Source organism: Rhinopithecus roxellana, chromosome 5 (assembly GCF_007565055.1).
Source record: "Rhinopithecus roxellana isolate Shanxi Qingling chromosome 5, ASM756505v1, whole genome shotgun sequence".
Taxonomy (NCBI): domain Eukaryota; kingdom Metazoa; phylum Chordata; class Mammalia; order Primates; family Cercopithecidae; genus Rhinopithecus; species Rhinopithecus roxellana.
This window is the reverse complement of record NC_044553.1, coordinates 32,603,770-32,624,299: the sequence shown is the minus strand read 5'-3', so window position 1 is coordinate 32,624,299 and position 20,530 is coordinate 32,603,770. Positions and strand designations below refer to the sequence as shown.

At 40.7% G+C, this 20,530-nt stretch overlaps 1 protein-coding gene across 1 annotated transcript; it reads right to left on the bottom strand.

Annotated features, from left to right (window-relative positions):
- Nucleotides 1-295: 295 nt before the first annotated feature.
- BLOC1S6 (biogenesis of lysosomal organelles complex 1 subunit 6) lies at nt 296-18,626 on the bottom strand. Its single transcript, XM_010378241.2, has 5 exons — nt 17,692-18,626; nt 12,615-12,756; nt 4,889-4,976; nt 2,537-2,623; nt 296-1,673 (listed from the first exon to the last, which is right to left on the bottom strand). The coding sequence occupies exons 1-5, from the start codon at nt 17,771-17,773 to the stop codon at nt 1,554-1,556; spliced, it is 519 nt and encodes a 172-aa protein (XP_010376543.1). The 5' UTR covers nt 17,774-18,626; the 3' UTR covers nt 296-1,553.
- Between the last annotated feature and the right edge of the window lie 1,904 nt (nt 18,627-20,530).

Sequence of the window (20,530 nt, the reverse complement as noted above, 5' to 3'; positions counted from 1 at the left end):
CCTGTTGCCCAGGCTGGAGTGCAGTGGCGCCATCTTGGCTCACTGCAACCTCTGCCTCCCGGGTTCAAGCGATTCTCCTGCCTCAGCCTCCTAAGTAGCTGGGACTACAGGTGCCCGCCACCACACCCAGCCAATTTTTGTATTTCTCGTAGAGACGGGGTTTCACCATGTTGGCCAGGATGGTCTCAATCTTTTGACCTCGTGATCCGCCCACCTTGGCCTCCCAAAGTGCTGGGATCACAGGCGTGAGCCACCACGCCCGGCCTCACTTCAAGAATTTTTTTTTTTTTTTTTTGAGACGGAGTCTCGCTTTGTTGCCCAGGCTGCAATGCAGTGGCCGGATCTCAGCTCACTACAAGTTCTGCCTCCTGGGTTCACGCCATTCTCCTGCCTCAGCCTCCTGAGTAGCTGGGACTACAGGCGCCCGCCACCTCGCCCGGCTAGTTTTTTTGGATTTTTTAGTACAGATGGGGTTTCACCGGGTTAGCCAGGATGGTCTTGATCTCCTGACCTCGTGATCCGCCCGTCTCGGCCTCCCAAAGTGCTAGGGTTACAGGCTTGAGCCACCGCGCCCGGCCAAGAATTTTTTACAAGCACAGAAACTATATCTCAGTGTATGGTAACTGTTATTATAATACTATATTGTATTATAAATATACAAGCTCATTTGAGTGTGTGATAGCTCCACCACCTCCACCAAGCTTTAGGAATAGATATAATCTACTTTGAACCCAAAAGCTACAGAAAGCAGTGACAACGACGCTAAGAAGCAGAGAGAGTATATGGTTAGTAGAATCTATCTGGCATCTTGCTCACCTGAACTACACCTAAAGTGCTGTTATTTCTCATGCATGCACTTCTCCATTATGTTCTTCACAAAGGCTCATCTCTTCTCCATAAGCCACCATGGCCAGTCCACAAACCAAACTATTTTTAATGTTCAATAGAAAAGAAAGGTAGCAACAAGTTCCTTATTTTTGTTAATTCCTTGTTTCTTATAATAAGGAGTATCACTTCCTCTCACCAAAAAGCTATAGAGCTTCTGATGAAATTCAACTGTTCAAAAGGCTCACTCACTTCTTTTCCAGGGGTAGGTGTGATTAAACTGCTGGCATTTCTTCTTAATTAAACAATGAAAAGGCAATTACTAAAAAATCAGCATTGTATTACCAGAAAGACAAGTCATTTCATTAAATAAGAACTAGAGAGTTTTAAATCTGTATTCATCAAGAAGCTAAAAAATTCATACTAATTTTTAACCACTTAGAGTTTTGACTCACAATAATCAAATCATTTTCCGGTTTATAAATAATTCAAGATCAAAATAATAAATTTTAAAATTAAACAAAATTTGAAAAACTTACATATAAATATCAAAAACCAAGCAACATGACGTCTGCTACTTGGAAAAAAGGCATGGAGACACAGTAATACCGGAATAAGGATTTCAACATATGACATAACGGCATAAGGCACTACCTCAACTTCAGTCTACATTAAGTCATCATAACCCAAATATGGGACAGGAGAAGAAAACACACAAACAGAACTTTTCACGTCCTTTTCGCTGGTCTGGCAGTTAACTGCTTTTCTCTTTCAAACTCCTTCTCTCTTTGCTGCTCCCTTTCCAACTCTTCTTTTTGCCTCTTCTGCTGCAGTTTAAGTGCTCTTTTCTGTGTTAAAAAAAATTAAAAACCAAGAGAGCAATCGGGGGTTACAGGTATGGTCTAATTTGAAAATAATAGTGCTCTGCTTTGAGGCAATTCATTCACACTAATAAATTTCATCTTGGACATTTAAATTTGGGATAATTTAAGGTCCTTTTGATACAAAAAAAATTTGTTGCTCTAAGCAACAGTTATTAAATGAGAACTATAGTGCATATCCAGAGAATCTAAGCCTATCAACCCAGCTATTAGTAAAAAAGCTCAGTGTGAAGTTCAAAAACAAAATGACATTTTTTAGGCTGCATGCGGTGGCTCATGTCTGTAATCCTAGAGCTTAGGAAGGTCGAGGCCAGAGGGCTCTTGAGCTCAGGAGTTTAAGACCAGCCTCAGCAACATAGTGAGACCCTGTCTCTAACATTTCATAAACAATGACATTTTTTAAAAGAAAACAATGTACCATGAATTAATTATGCTATTGTAAATGAGGGTATAAAAGTCCAAATAAGAATACTGGCTGGACACAGTGGCTCACGCCTATAATCCCAGCACTTTGGGAGGCCAAGGCGGGCGTTACTACCTGAGGTCAGGAGTTTGAGAACAGCCTGGCCAACATGATGAAACCACGTCTCTACTAAAAATACAAAAATTAGGTGGGTGTGGTGGCGAGAGCCTCTAATCCCAGCTACTTGGGGGGCTGAGGCAGGAGAATCACTTTAACTCGGGAGGCGGAGGTTGCAGTGAGCCGAGATCGCACCATTGCACTCCAGCCCGGGCGGCAAGAGCAAAATTCCATCTTAAAAAAAAAAAAAAAAACACACAACAATTAAACCTCTACTTTTGTGAAGAATGTGAAAGAATTTTCAACTCACTTTTAACTTTGATGTTTTTTCATGAAGCATCAGCATCTCTTTTCTTATATTCACCAACTTGGCATGATAGTGCTTAGCCTCAGCAAACTTAACGTGGAAAAATAAATGAAAAGTCAAGTTAAAATAGACTAAAATATCAAAATGAATAAGTAAGGCAATACATAAATGACAGTTCGTGCTTCCTAAATTGGTCAAAATTTTTACAGCCTTATCTCAACATTTTAATTCCAAAATAAAGATTTCCTTATATCATTAGTAGGATTTGAAAGACATTTGATTTAGTTCAGATTGACAAAAGTGTTACTAAACATAAAATAGACATTTATATTAAGATGAGAATAGACAACATTTTGCTTTAAAAACATGTAATTATAAAATTTCAGATAAGACTATCTAATAACGCTATCAGTGTCATTTAAGAAAAGTAACACATTCTCTCTACCTTTACAAGAGAGAGACTGAGCCAGAGCACATGGAATAGTTTAAGTGAAGTGCCTGCCCATATGGAAAACCCAAGCTGTGGCCACAGAGCCCTGAACAGAGAGGACTGTGGACAAGTTTAATCCTATTCCTTGGGCTCTTTTAGTCAGACTAAGCAGAATGATCTCTGTGAGGACACTTTCATTCTCGAGGAATCGTAAGTACAGACTTTACAACTCAGCCAACCTGCATAATCTAAAATGAAGTCTTATGTCAGGAGAAGATGGGAGGATAATGCAAGCCTAGAGATGTCACAGAGGAGAAAAGCACCCTATTTTCAGACAAGGTTACAGAAAGAGAAGAAATGAAAGAAATGTCAGTAGAGAGATTCACAGCCTTAATGTAGCTGCAAGTAAAGTCACTGTCTGATTAGCTCAGAAGTTACAGTCCCTTTTTACATATCCTGGGCCTTCCAGTTTTCAGTTCCCAGATGATAATAAAAACTACTCTTGACTAAGAGAAGAAAAAAGAGGAAGACTCCATCCTGCCCCTTCTGACCAAAGCAACAGTATTACATCTGCTTGGTTAATTCATTCAACATTCATTCATTCAACAAATATTCCTTCTGTTGCAACAGGATCTCAGTGGGGAACACAAAAGTAGGTCAGTGTAGCCTTGCCCACCTCCCTCACAAGAAACCAGGAACTACTGGGCAGATGACTCTGTATTTACTTCCATAGGCCTCTGTCTAATGCCAGAGAATATGAACTTTGTTTTTAATTGTTATAAATGGAAAACATTAGTAAACCATCTTTGTCCAAAGAAAAGTCCATTTTTTGAGGTATGCATGAATGGCTACAGTCATGCAAACCCAGCTTCTTTTTTCCTTAATAGAGATGGGGTCTTGCTATGTTGGCCGGGTTGGTCCTAAACTCCAGGCCTCAAGCCACCCTTCTACTTCAGCCTCCCAAAGTGCTGGGATTACAGTCATAAATCACCATGCCCCGCCCACAAATGAAACTATTTTTAATGTTCATCAGAAAATAAAGGTAGCAACAAGTTCCCTTTTTGTTAATTCCTTGTTTCTTATAATAAAGAGTATCACTTCCTCTCACCAAAAAGCTATAGAACTTCTGATGAAATTTAACTGTTCAACTATTTATATTGAAAGCTATAATTGGATCATTCTCAAAGTGTCCACTTCAGCCTATGGCATTAATTTATTATAGCATTATGAATATGCCATATAATTAAATAAAATGCTAATTTTAGAAACCATGTAATTGGTAAAGAGAAATACACTCTCTTTAAAGAAAAAAAAAATGGTACCCCAAAGGTTCTTTACTTCCAGTTAGTTTTGTTTTTTTTTTTTTTTGAAACAGGGTCTCCCTTTGTCCCCCAGGCTGGAGTACAGTGGCACAATCACAGCTCACTTGTGGCCTCGACCTCCTAAGCTCAAGCAATCCTTCCACCTCAGCTCTTGGAATAGCTGAGACCACAGGCATTTGCCACCATGCCGGGCTATTTTTTTAAATTACTTTTTGTAGAGATGGGTTCTCACTATGTTGCCCAGGCTGGTCTTGAACTGCTGGGCTCAAGCAATCCTCCAGCCGCAGCCTCCCAAAGTGCTGGGATTACAGGCATGAGCCGTTGTGCCAAGTCTCAGTCCTCTTTTCTAAGTCCTCAATTATGAGCAGGTCTATTCCAAATGCACAAATAAGTTCAACTTCTACAAATTACTACAATTTCTAAATTACTACAACTACTAAATTTAGTAGTTGAATTACTACAAATTCAACATTTGAAAGATAACAATTCAACACAACAGAAGTTCAATTAAGGTTTCTTGTTAAAAAGACAAATTCTAAACTTAAAATCTAGCTATTGCTAAGATAAGATGTCATTAAATTGCATCAACTAAATCATACTTACCAAAGCATTAATATCCAACATAGAATGACATTCTTTAAATTTTGAAATCTCTTGTTCCAGTGTGTCTAACAATACAACTTGGTTCTGTCTGAAACAAAAACACACAGCCAAGACAAACTCTACATATTTAAAATACCGGCCCATTAAAAGGAATCATATTCATCTTGGTTAATCTTAACAGAAATTAAGTAGGAAACGTATTAACTCTCCAAGGTTTATTTAATATAGAACAGGATTTTTCAAAATAATATTCTAAAGCCACATTCTGATAACTTATTGTGTCTTTTATTCTTGCTTCAATTTCTAATAACTAAAATAATCCAATCATTTAAAAGTATTTTATTACCTGTTACTTTTAACAACTCTCTGTATTATTCCAAAAAGAAGTTTTTTGTAGTATTTTGCCCAAGAAATTCAACGTTTTATATATCTTAAAATTGCAACATTCCCATAATGGAAATGAGGAACAATGGTTTTTCAGATTAGAGTTGAGAAAGATGCAGTATCAAGGGATAGTAAGTCAAAAAGGATAATTAAGCAGCAAGATGAAAAAAGCATAGGACTGGAAATCATAGCTTTCCCCAGCCAACAGCCAGTTATGTGATCTTAGAAATTCAGTTTATTTCTCTGGCCTCAATCTCCTCTTTTACAAAGTGAGAAGGTCAGACCAGATAATTTCTAATGTTTCTCTTTAAAACTTGGATTCAAAACTCATTGAGGAAGAGAAGCCAGCTTCCTTGATGCTTCTTTCCACATCAGTGTTAGGCTCACAGGAATAAGTGACATTAAAAGGGTCACCTATCTGAATATTTTAAAGAATGCTACAAAGAAAAATACGATGTGATTTGCTTGTAAAACTGTGCGATCTAGAGAATAATGAGAAAAAAAGAAATAGCAACGAAGAGGCTGAGGGCAATTACAACATCTCTACTATCCAGCACTGAGTCTTGCATACACTACAGGTCATAAATTTGTCTCTTGACCAGGCACAGTGGTTCATGCCTATAATCCTAGCATTTTGGGAGGCCAAGGAAGGAGGATTGCTTGAAGCCCGGAATTCAAGACCAGCACGGACAACAATGCGAGACCCTCTACAAAAACTAAAAAAAAAAAAAAAAAATTAGCTGGGTGTGGTGGCACACACCTGTGGTCCAAGCTACTTGGAAGACTGAGGCAGAAGGATTGCTTGAACCCAGGAGTTAGAAGCTGCAGTGAGTTATAATCGCACCACTGTACTACAGCCTATGTGACAGAGTGAGACCCCATCTCTACAAATATAAATAAATAAATAAATAAATAAATAAATAAATAGCTTTGTCCCTCCAGCTTGGACTAGAGATCACAGAAAGTGAAGTACAGAATGGATGAGAGGAAAACCCAGCAAGTCAACCATCTGAGATAAGCAGAACAGCAAAAATACGCTGTTAGAACTAGAAAACAATAGAAGGGGGAAAACAAAAAAAAAAATCAATGAAATGAAAAGATGGTTCTTTAAAAGATCAATAAAATTGATAAACCTCTAGTGAGACAATCGAGAAAAAAAAAAAGACCCAAAGTATTAGTATTATTCATGAAAGAGCAATAATCACCACTGATCCCAAGACATTAAAAGGATAATAAATGAACCCTTTCAACAATTCAGTGCTCATAAATGTGATAAGGTGGATGGAATGGACTAATTCTTTGAAAGATACAAACTACCAAAACTTATACAGGGAGAAACAGAAAGTTTATGTAGGCCTATATTTATTAGACAAATTCAATCAGTAAGTAATAACCTTCCAAAAAAGACAGTGCCAGGACCAAATTGCTTCACTGGTAATTTTTACCAAACATTTAAGGAAGAAATGATACCAATTCCCCACAGTCTCTTCCAGAAAATACATCAGCCCTCCTTTATCTACAGTTTTGCTTTCTTCAGTTTGAGGCACCTCCAGTCAACTGCAGTTGTACTATATCATCTCATATCATCACAAGAAGGCTGAATACAGCACATAAGATATTTTGAGAGACAGACCACATTCACTTAACTTTTATTACAATATTTTATAACTGCTCTATTTTATTATTAGCTATTGTTAATCTCTTACTATGCCTAACTTGTAAATTAAACTTTATCATAGTTATGTAAAAGTATAGGAAAAAACATAATGTATAAAGGTTGACATCCATAATCTGAAAATCCAAAATGTTGCAAAACCTGAAACGTTTGGACAATGAATGACCCACTTGACCTCATGTGATGAGTCACAGTCAAAACTTTGTTTCATGTACAAAATTACTTAAAATATTGTATAAAAAATTACCTTCAGGCTGTGTGTATAAAATATATATGAAATAAATGAATTTCATGTTTAAATGTGGGTCCCATCCCCAAGACATTTAATTATGTATATGCAAATATTCCAATATCTGAAACACTTCTGGTCCCAAGCATTTTGAATAAGGGATTTTCAACCTGTATAGGATTCCGTACTATTTACAGTCTCAGGTATCCACTGGGGTCTGGGAACATATCCTCCTTTGGATAAAGGGCAACTACTGCAGAAGCAAAAGGAGCACCTCCCAACTCATCCTATGAGGCTAGCATTACCCTAAAGCCAAACCAGATAAAGACATTACAAGAAAGAAAAACTGTAGACCAGTATCTCTCATGAACATCGATACAAAACTCAACAAAATATTAGCAAATTGAATCCAACAATGTATAAAAAGAATTACATACCACAAACAAGTGAAATTTCTTCCAAATATGCAAAGCTGGTTTGATATTCAAAAATTCAATCAATGTAATCTACCACATCAATAGGCTAAAGAAGAAAAATTATATGGTCCTATCAATTGACGTAGAAAAAGCATTTGACAAAATCCAGCATCTATTCATGACTATAAATCATCAACAAACTAAGAAGAGAGAGGATCTTCCTCAACTTAATAAGGAATACCTTAAAAAACCTGCAGGTAACATTTAGGGTGAGAAACTACATAATTTTCTCCTAAGACTAGAACGAGGTATGTCCCCTCTCACAACTCCTATTCAACATCATACGTTAAGTCCAAACTAATACAGTAAGACAAGAAAAAGAAATAAAAGATATACAAACTGAGAAGAAAAAAATAATACTGTCTTTGTTCCCAGATGATTTCCTATGTGGAAATTCCCAAAGATTCAACAAGAAACCTCCTGAAACTAATATGCAAATATAGTAAGATTTCAGGATACAAGGTTAATATACAGAAGTCAATTTCTTTCCTGTGTACCAGCAATTAATTTGAAATTTAAAAGTAATACCATTTATAGTAGTTCCCCATCCCCAGTGAAATACTGTGGTACAAATATAACAAAATATGTACAGGATCTAAATGTAAAAATTATAAAACTCTAATGAAAACTATCAAAGAAAATCTAAATAATAGAGAGACATTCCAAGTACACAGATTAAAAGACTCAACTGTTGTTGTTCAGATAGGGTCTGACTCTGTCATCCAGGTTGGACTGCAGTGGCATGATCATCGTTCACTGCAGCCTAGAACTCCTGGTTCAAGTGATCCTCTGCCTCAGTCTCCCAAGTAGCTATGACTACCAGTGTACACCACCATGCCAGGTTGACTTTTTAAATATTTTTGTAGAGACAGGGTCTCATTACATTACCCACGCTGGTCTCCAACTCCTGGCCTCAAGAGATCCTTCTGCCCCAGGCTCCCAAAGTGCTTGGATTACCAGTGTCAACCACCATGCCCAGCCCATCAATATTTTTTAAGATGTAAATTCTTCTCAACTTGCTCTAAGGATTCAATGCAATCCCAATCAAAATCCCAGCAAGTTATTGTATAGATATCAACAAACTGTTTGAAAGTTCATATGGAAAGGCAAAGACATAGAAAAGCCAACACAATATTGAAGAACAAAACTGGAAGACTCACAGTACCCAATTTCTTTTTTTTTTTTTTTTTGAGACGGAGTCTCGCTCTGTTGCGGCCCAGATTGGAGCACAGTGGCCGGATCTCAGCTCACTGCAAGCTCCGCCTCCTGGGTTTAGCCATTCTCCTGCCTCAGCCTCCTGAGTAGCTGGGACTACAGGCGCCTGCCACCTCGCCCGGCTAGTTTTTTGTATTTTTTTTAGTAGAGACGGGGTTTCACCGTGTTAGCCAGGATGGTCTTGATCTCTTGACCTTGTGATCCCCCCATCTCGGCCTCCCAAAGTGCTGGGATTACAGGCTTGAGCCACCGCGCCCGGACCCCAATTTCAATACTTACTATAAAGCTACAGAAATCTGGCCAGGCACAGTGACTCACTCCTATAATCCCAGCACTTTGGGAGCCCAAGGCGGGTGATCACCTGAGGTCAGAAGTTCAAGATCAGCCTGGCCAACATGGTGAAACCCCATCTCTAGGAAAAATACAAAAATTAGCCCGGTGTGGTGGCGCGCATCTGTCATTCCAGCTACTTGGGAGGCTGAGGTGCAAGAATCAACCTCCCAGAGGCAGAGGTTGCAGTGAGCTGAGATCGCGCCACTGCATTTCAGCCCAGGCAAGAGAGTGAGACCCTGTCTCAAAAAAAAAAAACAAAAAAACAATAACAACAAAAAGCTACAGAAATCAAGACAGCATGGTACTGGCAAAAGAACAAACATATTGATCAATGGAACAGAACAGAAAACCCTTAAATATATCTACACAAAAACAATCAACTTCTCTTTGACAAAGGTGCAAAGGCAATGCAGTGGAGAAAGGATAGTCTTTTCAACAAATCATGGCTGGGTATAGTGGCTCATACCTGTAATCCCAGCACTTTGGGAGGCCAAGGCAGGAGGATCACTTGAGCCTAGGAATTCAAGACCAGCCAGGGCAACATGGTGAAACCCTGTCTCTACAAAAAAATTGGCCAGGTGTGGTGCTGTGCACCTGTAGTCCCAGCTACTTGGGAGGCTGAGGTGGGAGGATCACTGAGCCAGGAAATCAAGGCTGCAGTGAGCTGAGGCTGTGCCACTGCACTCCAGCCTGGGCAACAGAGTGAGACCCTGTCTCAAACAACAACAACAACAACAAATGGTGCTGAAGCAACTGACTATCCATGCGCAAAGAAATGAATCTATTAATAAACACAGACTTTACAGCCTCCATAAAAATGAACTCAAAATAGGCTGGGCGCAGTGGTTCACGCCTGTAATCCCAACACTTTGGGAGACGGGCGGATCACCTGAGGTCCGAGACCAGCCTGACCAACATGGAGAAATCCCATCTCCACTAAAAGTACAAAAAGTAGATAGGCGTGGTGGCACATGCCTGTAATCCCAGCAGCTCAGGAGGCTGAGGCAGGAGAATCGCTTGAACCCAGGATGCGGATGTTGCAGTGAGATGAGATCGCGCCATTGCACTACAGCCTGGGTAACAAGAGCGAAACTCTGTCTCAAAACAAAAAAAAAAAAAAACTAACTCAAAATAAATCACAGGTCTAAACGTAAAATGCAAAACTAGAATTTCTAGAAGAAAACACCGGAGAAAATCTAGGTGACCTTGGTTTGGTGATGAGTTTTTAGATACAATACCAAAAGCACAATTCATAAAAGAAAAAACTGATTTTTTCTTATTTATTAAATAAATGTATTAAAATTAAAAACTCTGCTCTGCCAAAGACACTGTAAAGAGAGTAATAAGACAAACCACAGTCTTGGAGAAAATATTTGCAAAACTCATAAAGGACTCATATCAAAAATATACAAAGAACTCTTAAAACTCAACAAAAAGAAAAATAATCCAATTTTAAAATAAGCAAAAGATCTGAACAGACACCTGTTATCTAACAAAGAATTTGTCTGATCTTTGTCCCAGGTTTCTGGCACAGAGCTTCTAAAATCCTTGGAATTTTCCAAGTGACAGAAGTGTCTTTGTTATCTATCAGCTCCCTGGATCACACGTGAGTTTACACTAATAAAGTGACTCATGATGGGCCCCTAGAGCTTCAAGATGGGAGACTAATGAAAAATAACAAAGAACATCTAAATAATAGAGACATTCCAAGTACATAGATTAAAAGACTGAATTTTTGTTGTGGAGATAGGGTCTCACTCAGTCACCCAGGCTAGAGAGCAGTGGCGTGACCACAGTTCACTGCAGCCTCGAACGCCAAGCTGCTGAACACACTGATGTGCTGGCAGCAGGGGTTTCCTCTCACTGAGGGAGGAAACAGAAGTTTTGTGTTCAGGAACCTCCCAGGCACTACCCTGTATGTCTCTTCATTGGCTAGTCCTGATCTGTACCCTTTATAATAAAACTGTAATTTTAAGTATAGTGCTTTCCTGACCTGTAAGTCTGGCCACTCTCAAAGAAGGTTCCAGAGAATGTGGCTGGGCACAGTGGCTCACACCTGTAATCCTAGCACTTTGGGAGGCCAAGGTGGGCTGATCAGTTGAGGTCAGGAGTTCAAAACCAGCCTGGCCAACATGGTGAAACCTGTCTCTACTAAAAATACAAAAAAAAATAGCTGGGTGTGATGGTGCGCCGCTTGTAATCCCATCTACTTGGGAGGCTGAGGCAGGAGAATCTCTTGAACTCAGGAGGTGGAGGTTGCAGTGAGCCGAGATCCTTTTATATGCATTTAGCACCTTAACACCAAGGATTATAACATTACTTATAATTATAAAATGAGCACAGTTATTATTCCTCTCCTTTTGCCCTAATAAAGGCCTCTTAAGTAAGTTTTCAAAGGGTAGGTCTCAGAGCAGCAGCAGTTCATAGCCAGTATAATGATGACCACCACAGAAAGAAATGACAGGCCAGCCTGGGCTATCCAGAGAGGCCCTGACCCAGGAGGAGGCAGAAGCTGAGTCTGTTGTCTGTGGATGGGAGCTGATAAAGCCTGAGTATGTGTTTTTGTATACTGATCCCACGCTATGGGTTCTGTTCTATCTTATCCTGTTTTCTTAACATATCCTCCAATCTTTTTTTTTTCTTTTTTTCTTTTTTTTTTTGAGAGACGGAGTCTCACTCTGTTGCCCAGGCTGGAGTACAGTGGCATGATCTTGGCTCACTGCAAGCTCCCCATCCTGGGTTCACGCCATTCTCCTGCCTCAGCCTCCGGAGCAGCTGGGACTAGAGGCGCCTGTCAACACACCCGGCTAATTTTTTGTATTTTTAGTAGAGACGGAGTCTCACTGTGTTAGCCAGGATGGTCTTGATCTCCTTACCTCGTGATCCACCCGCCTTGATCTCCCAAAGTGCTGGGATTACAGACGTGAGACACCGCGCCCCGCCCAATCTTTACTTACTAGTAAAGTTATCTACTGGGAATGAAACAGATCATCTCAGGAAAGATACTTACAGATCTCTGGCAACTCATTTGAACTAGCAACTGAAAACAAGTGTGACTTTTATGGAGGCAGTTTTTCAACTCTACTCGGAAACATGTATATATCCACCTGAACAATCCCCAACAGGTAATACTTTAATAAAATAATGATAAAACACCAACCTGATCACAGAGGCTAGGTAAGATTTAGGAGGACTTCTTAGAAGAGATCAAACACCCTAGGAGTATTCATTTCACTTTTTACATTTAGAATACTATGTACTCCTCTATTCCCATCTGCTATCAATAAAGATATAGACATACTCAATTATAATTCCATGTTAAAAAATATTATGTCTTAACACAGTATACAATTATACAAATTATGACTACGCCACAGAGGAAATTAGTGTATATCTGGTTTTTTATTAGCTTACGTGAGTTCCTGGAGGGCTTGTTTTGATCTCTGCAGATCTGGCAAATAATGAGAAAGCAATCCTTCTGCCAGTTGCTCCACAGCTTTGTCTTCTATAGTCAAGTCCTCTATTAACCCTTCATCTGGAGAAGTGTCACTTAAACCTGTCCCCAGCAAAAATCAAATTTAGGCACTTTTTATTTATTTTATTTATTTATTTGTTAGGCTAGTCAACTGAAGCAGTGGGATTAGAGAAGGAACAAAGAAATCTGTAACTGGTTGTGATCAATTAGTTGTAAACACCACTGCACTCTGACCAGTCGGAACCTTTCAAATTGACACAGCTAATAAAAGGAGGCTGGGGAGTAGCAGGTAGAAAGGATGCCCACAAATGGGGTTGAGAGCACACACACACACTCCCAACCACAGGTATCCTTCTTTTCTTTTTAAACTTTTATCTCTGAGTTTCCTCTAAAAAATGAGTTATGAATGCTCAAAAAATGTTTTTAAGTTACTACTATAAGGTAAAGCCTATGCTAAATGAACATTTACACAAAATTCTGTATCTTTATATATTTTTCAGGGCAGAGTACTTATAGTTGTCACAGGATTATCAAAGGAGTCTGAAGGCCAGGAGCAGTGGCTCACACCTGTAATCCTAGCACTTTGGGAGGCCAAGGGAGGAGAATTGCTTGACCCCAGAATGGCTGGGCATGGTGGCACACACCTGTGGTCCCAGCTATTCAGGAGGCTGAGGTGGGAAGATAACTTGAGCCCAGAAGTTCATAGCTGCAGCGAGCTATGATCACACCACTGCACTCCAGCCTGGGCAACAGAGCGAGACCCTGTCTCAAAAAAATAAATAAATATAAAAATAAAATAAAGGAGGCTGAGGCCAAAACGTGGGTAACAGTCACCGAACTAAAGCATTCTTGCTTTCAAAAGCATGAAGAAATTATATAAACAGAAATGCAATGCCTAAAAAAAAGTATGTTTTCAATTCTATGGAAACAAAAATATAGGTCAATATATGATTGATTATATGCAATATATATGATTTTGCATATAGTTTGATGTGTTATTTACATGTAAAAGGGGGGTTGTTATTTGTTAGGGAGGAAAAGAGGGATTTTCTAAGAATTTCTTCTCTCTTAAGATTCAGCACCTTAATTTACCCTAGAAAATAGTGTATAATCATAGTCTTGTGTATAAATCTAGACCTGATGCTGGGATCCATGCCTCATCACTTTCCTTTGAATAATAAAAGTGTAAGCATTGTGCCAGGTATTCAAAAACATCTAAGAAGAATAACTATCAATCACCATTCCTACCAAGAAAAATACAATTTCTAAATAGGGTTTAATGGTTTGTAAGATGGAATCACTGATTTATAATCAGAGAAAAAAAAGTAAGCTAGTCACTTTACTAAAATTATACACTAAAATTATGATTAATATTAAACTCTGAAACATCTCTCTTCAATTATAGTCTAGTAACCATCATTAACATCAAATTAGATCACTACAGAATACAGTTATCACAACACATTACTTGTGACACATTTCTAAGTATAATTTGTACCACAGATTTAAATTTTCGCAAAACTGAGAAAAACAGGCTCGGCACAGTGGCTCACGCCTGTAATCCCAGCACTCTGGGAGGCTGAGGTGGGCGGATCACTTGAGGTCAGGAGTTTGAGACCAGCCTGGCCAACATGGTGACACTCCATCTCTACTAAAAATACAAAAATTTCCTGGGCAGTGTTGTATGCCTGTAATCTCAGCTACTCAAGAGGCTAAGGCACAAGAATTGCTTGAACCTGGGAGGCGGAAGCTGCAGTGTGCCAAGATCGTGCCACTACACTCCAGCCTGGGTGACAGAGCAAGACTCTGCCTCAAAAAAAAGAAAAAAGAAAAAAGATTGAGGAAAACAACATGCTATCATATTCAAAGTAAACTTTTTGAAAATCAAAACAAAATTATGTAATTTTTATTTTAACCCTAAGAAACACATGAACAAACACTGGACTTCTCAAAGTTGCAAGGCAACATTCAGATAGGTAAGAGCTAACTAGAAACTGAAGCACTCCACATATAAAATAAAAATACAAAAACCAAAAAAAGAAAAAAATCTATATATATACATAGAGAGAGAGAGAGAGAAAAGTGAAGCACTTAGGGATATTAATGTACCAACTGTATAGGAAGTGAATAAATTATATCCACCAATTATGCCATTGCTTAAGGCTTGATGACAATAACAATGCAATCAGCAACTTTAAGTATTTTTTTTTTTTTTTTTTTTTTTGAGACGGAGTCTTGCTCTGCGGCCCAGGCTGGAGTGCAGTGGCCGGATCTCAGCTCACTGCAAGCTCCACCTCCCGGGTTCACGCCATTCTCCTGTCTCAGCCTCCCGAGTAGCTGGGACTACAGGCGCCCGCCTCGTCGCCCGGCTAGTTTTTTGTATTTTTTAGTAGAGACGGGGTTTCACCATATTAGCCAGGATGGTCTCGATCTCCTGACCTCATGATCCGCCCGTCTCGGCCTCCCAAAGTGCTGGGATTACAGGCTTGAGCCACCGCGCCCGGCCAACTTTAAGTATTAATAAATATAGAAAACAATTTTCTTAATATTTTGTGAAAGGAACACCCCAAAAAAGGGCATGTCAACTTTAAGGGATAACAACTAATTCACTTCACTTAAAATATATTCATACATTTTAACTCACAAACCCTCCTCCCACACCAATGTTCTGGTTAATGAGTCTCAGTTACTCATGTTTTTTGTTTGTTTGTTTTGTTTTTCTCTCTTTTACCCTCTGTTTCTAATGGTTAAGAAGCTACTCATGTTTTTATATATATTTAATTACTAAGTTCAAGGTGCTTTATTGTGGGAGAGTAAAGAAGAAGAAAGGGAGGGTCCTTACTCTATTCATACAAGAAAGGTTTGCTGAACATCTATATTATGTACCAAGTTGTGAGGTTACAATAATAAATAAGGCAAGTCCCCTTCCCTGAAAGGGCACAATACGACGAATCACAGAATATGAGAAGTGCCATTAGAGAAACAGAAAATGTTATGAAAATTCGGGGGAGAGCAACTTTCATTAGGGAAGTCTAAGAAAACTTCTAAAGGAAGTGTGGACATTGAGCTAAGGCTCAAAGAATGGATGGAGTTTTCGTTTCTCTTTGTCTATTTGAGTGTTACTCACTGTGAAAACTTAAAACACTACAGAGGGAGGCACAAACTGAAAAGTAAAAATACTCCTTCTTACTCCAGCAGGAGCTACTCTGGAGTTTCTCACAGAGCCTTCCAGAAACTGTCTTTGCAAACCTATGCATATATTGTTTTTTATCACAAACAAAATATTACTCATACCATTCTGCAACTTTTAAAACATGTATCTTAGGTATCTTTCCAAACCAACATATAGGGATCTACTACATTCTTTTTAACAGAACAGAATTCTACTACAGTTTGTTTAACCAGTCCCCCATAGATGGATTATTTTGGTTATTTTCACTTTTTGCTATTTCAAACAATGCTGCAGTGAGCTTCCCTGCTTATCTGTATATTTGTGTCACTTTCCGTAGGATAGATTCTTAGAAGTAGACTGTTGGGACAAAGAGTGCATGTATTTTTTAAATAGACATTGCCAAACTGCCCTCCTAAGAAACTGGCACCAATTTGCACTCCCACCAACAATCTGTGAGGACTATTTCCAAATGGGGAAGAAATCTATGGCAGGAGTGGAATGGATGCAATATGGGTAAAGAAGGCAGCACGAGGAAAGGCTGGAATACAATATAGGCTTCTTCTGGAGAGGCATGGGGCATATGCAGCATAGCAATAGTGAGCTTATTTAAGACCACGTGGAAGGCCAGTAAGGGCCTCTAACTGCCAAGTTAATGATTTGGAGCTTTGTTAATAAGTAGTGAGGAGCTATTTAAGGTTTCTGAGTACAGGCATGACATGACTGAAGCTTTATCTTGGGACAGTAATGTGATAGCAGTGGGACAGATGCGTTGAAAGAGTAAGACTGGAGGTGGACTAGCCTTTCAACGGCTGTTTTAAGGGTGAAATTACAAGGAGATGGAATTGTATACGAGAATCCCTTAGAGGTGGAAGGAGAGAAAGGAAAAAGTCCAGAGCATTTTCAAAGTTTTAAGTCAGAGTAACCTACCACCATTAACAGGATGAGACACGTTTTCATTTATGTACATGCCTTACTGTGAGATTAGTGCAACATAGCCACGTCAAAGTATCCAGCTAGCAGACGGAGAAGCAAACAAGAGTAAAGAGAGAGGCCCAAGTTTCACATACATACAAGGAAGTCACATTTATAGAAGCGACTTATGAAAGTGTGAAGAGATCCTTGAGGAAAAGCATGAACAGGAAAGTGCTGAGAGCACTATTCGGGGGTAACCCCTATTATTCTGAAACAGGAGGTAAAAGAAAAAGCATATCCAAAGCCCTGCAGCCTTTCTCATCTAGGGCCTCATCTGAATCACAGAACACAGAAAAGGCTCTGAGTGACCATTTTCTCACTTCTCCCAAGGATGGTACATAAATAGTACCATTTTGGGTGCACAGCAAGTTAATTCATTCCATTCAATGGATCCCTTCGGGCATTAGAGCTTAAATCCCTCCTGGAACTCGGTCGAGAAGACTGCTGCAGGAATAGGGATGAAGTAATACCACTAAGCTGACCAAGCATTTCATGAGTGGTCAATATTATAGGATACGTCACCTCTGTGAATTATAAGCTGATCACCTTTCTGGTAAATCCATCTCCCACCACTGCCGTATGAAAAATAACTAATGACGTACCGGAGTCAACACAGAAACTCAGAATGGCTTCACCATCAACCGCCTCCAATTGCACCCCAATACAAAGCTTGCCCTCGGGACTTCAGTTCCGCCCATTGCGCTGGGTAGAGGGGTCGGCGCGGTTCCCCATGTCTGCACTAAGGGCAGAGCCCGGGGGCCGTAGCTGCCAAAAGCCGCCTACTCCCCCACGGTTTCTCCGGAGTCCTGCCCATTCAGGTCCCGGCCCCTCACACCCAGCCCCGGCCGCGCTTGCTACCCGACAGTACGTACCAGGGGTCGGCTCCCCGGCCTCCAGGCAGTAGGGTGGCCGTGGCAGGGCCCCGTCCGGAGACGACGGCCCAGGGACACTCATGTCCCTCCAGCTGGGAACAGAGAGAAGGGGCAAACGTGTGGCCCGTCAGAAGCAAGGAGGCACCTAACGACTCCAGTGTCTGGCCGGACAGAAGAGATTGTAGCACCCGGAAGTGACGGAAGCGAAAAACTGCAGGCTTCGGTCACACGCTCGAGGGTTGGCTCTGCCCCATGGCGTTGTGGGGACCCCGCGCTGATGTCGTCGTCTGGCCCCGGACGCAGTGTCAACGGACTCAGCAGTGCGGAGCTCGAGGCCCTGCGACCCGATTGGTGGGAGCTGAGGAAGGACGGAGGCGGGTTTGGGCTGCTCACCGGGTGGGTCACGCAGACCGGAAGAGCGTTGTCTTTGTTGGACGCGGGCGAGCAGTCAGGCTTTGTTCACTGAAGCTAGGGAGAAAACAGAACTTTCGGCCTTCATGCGAGACAGCTTTTTAGTGTTATCTCCCTGTTTAGGGAAAAACTTAAGAACAGGGAGTGCGCGCTTTCCCTGCAATTTGGACCATTAAAAAATTCGATGCCTAGGTGTCTGCGAGCCTCAGCCTTGCTAACTACGGTTTTGCCACTATTCCTGTCTCCCCTTGTTAAGTGTAGATGAAAGATTTAAGCCTTCCGTTGCAGCAGCTACTGAACAAATTCGACCAAATTATCAGAAACTGCACTTGCTGAGATCCTGTGGAATGATCTCGTGAATTCTGTTGGAAAACACTTAGAAAAGGGCACATAGGCAGCTTTGGACCAAAGAAAACGATTTAGCTCTGCCACCTCTAGCTTATACCCTCTCATCTCAACTGTAATGGTGGCCTCCTAATGTTGCTCCCTAACTATGCCTGTTCAGTTTTCTCAGCTGCAACCAAAGCTTACTTCAAAAAAATAAGAATTTGCAAGCCTCAGAAACTTGCACTGGCTCCCCATTGCTCTTATCAGTGCATTCACACCCTTTCCTCTTTGGGCCTCTTTTCCTCTTAGTATTAGCTCCTCCTTATTACCTATGGTAGGCAGAATAATAGCCCCTCAAAGATGTCCACAGCCTAAACACCAGAAGCTGTGAATGTGTTAGCTTGCATAGCAAATGGGAATTAAGGTTGTTAATTACCTGGTGTTGAAATAGATTATCCAGGAATCGCTTTAACCAGGGAAGCAGAGGTTGCAGTGAGCTGGGCAACAGGGCGAGATTCCATCTCAAAAAAAAAACCATTATCCTGGATTGTTCCAGTGGGCCAACTGTAATCATAAGGGCCTCCAAAACTGCAAAAGAGAGTCAAGAATGACAAGTAACTATGAAGAATGATTAGAGAGATACAACATTGTTGGCTTTGAATATAGAGGAAGGGAGCCTCCAGCATTGTGGGTGACCTCCGGAAGCTGGAACTGACAAGGAAACATTCCCCCGAAGCCTCTCTAATGCTCTGATGACACCTTGATTTTATCCTCATGCGATCAGTGTTGGACTTCTGACCAACAGAACGGTGAAATAATCTGTGTCTTAAGTTTGTAATAACTTGTTATAACACCAATAACAATACTACCCTTCAAGACATTCTTTATTCCATCTGAGCATTCTCCTAAAATTATACCCTTTCATGTCTGCAGTGCTCTTGCTTGTGCTTCAACCTGAAATATTCTATTCTTTTGTAAACCAAAAATAAAATTCTAAACCCCACAACTGACTGATGGACCCCCTGCCCCCCACCTCTTGGCCAAGGGCATTCCAAAGTAAACCTGAAAATCTAGTTTTTCCATCATCTAGATGGAAGTGGGGATTGAGGGTTAGTCGGGGGGATGGGTCGGACATGCCTCATTACACCCTCCTCCTTTTGGAATTCAGGCTCAGCTGAACAGCATTCACATGAAAACAGATCTTAAGACTGCCAGAACAGACTTTTTCTAGCTTTTCTAGACTTTTATTTTTGACACCAAGCCAGCCTGACTCTAGTGTAGCATCACAACAGATAGCAGGCCCTGAAAGAAATTGAATTATTTAACCCCAAAATATATTTCTTTGACATAGTTTAAAATGGCCCTGCACAGCTGTATCTTGTGGTGGGAAACCTACAGTCTGCAGAAAAAAAGCCCTGTTCCTTTCCAGGTGTTTTCCCTTACCCGGGAAAGAATTAACCAAGTCTGGCACCTTTTTAGGTCTGATAAGAGCTCTACCTGAGGCTTCATCTGCATGATAAAACCTTGATCTCTGCCGCGCTTGGTAGCTCACGCCTGTAATCCCAGCACTTTGGGAGACCAAGGCAAGTGGATCACCTGAGGTCAGGAGTTTGAGACCAGCCTGACCAACATGGTGACTGAAACCCTGTCTCTGCTAAAAATACAAAAAGAAAAAAGCCGGGCATGGTGGCAGGTGCCTGTAATCCCAGCTTCTCGGGAAGCTGAGGCAGGAGAATCACTTGAACCTGGGAGGCAGAGGTTCCAGTGAGCCAAGATCACACCATTGCACTCCAGCCTGGGCAACAAGAGTGAAACTCTGTCTCAAAAAAAAAAAAAAAACCACCTTCGTCTCCACAACCCCTTATCTTAACCCAGACATTCTGTTGACTCCAGGTCTTTAGATAATAACAAGTCTTTTTTGTTTGTTTATTTCCTAATGTAAATTCTCCCTATGTTGCCCAGGCTGCTCTGGAACTCTTGGCCTCAGGCAGTCCTCTCATCTCGGATTCCCAAAGCGCTGGGATTACAGGCGTGAGCCACCACACCAGCCTGATAATCTTTCAATTGGCTGTGACCCCGGAGTCTCTGCTTCCAGGTGTCC

Coding starts and splice junctions, on each gene's coding strand:
- BLOC1S6 (XM_010378241.2), bottom strand. CDS start 17,773: ATGAGTGTCCCTGGGCCGTCGTCTCCGGACGGGGCCCTGCCACGGCCA. Junction 12,757..17,691: donor GGCCGGGGAGCCGACCCCTG/GTACGTACTGTC, acceptor TGCTGGGGACAG/GTTTAAGTGACACTTCTCCA. Junction 2,624..4,888: donor TGTTGGATATTAATGCTTTG/GTAAGTATGATT, acceptor TTCCACGTTAAG/TTTGCTGAGGCTAAGCACTA.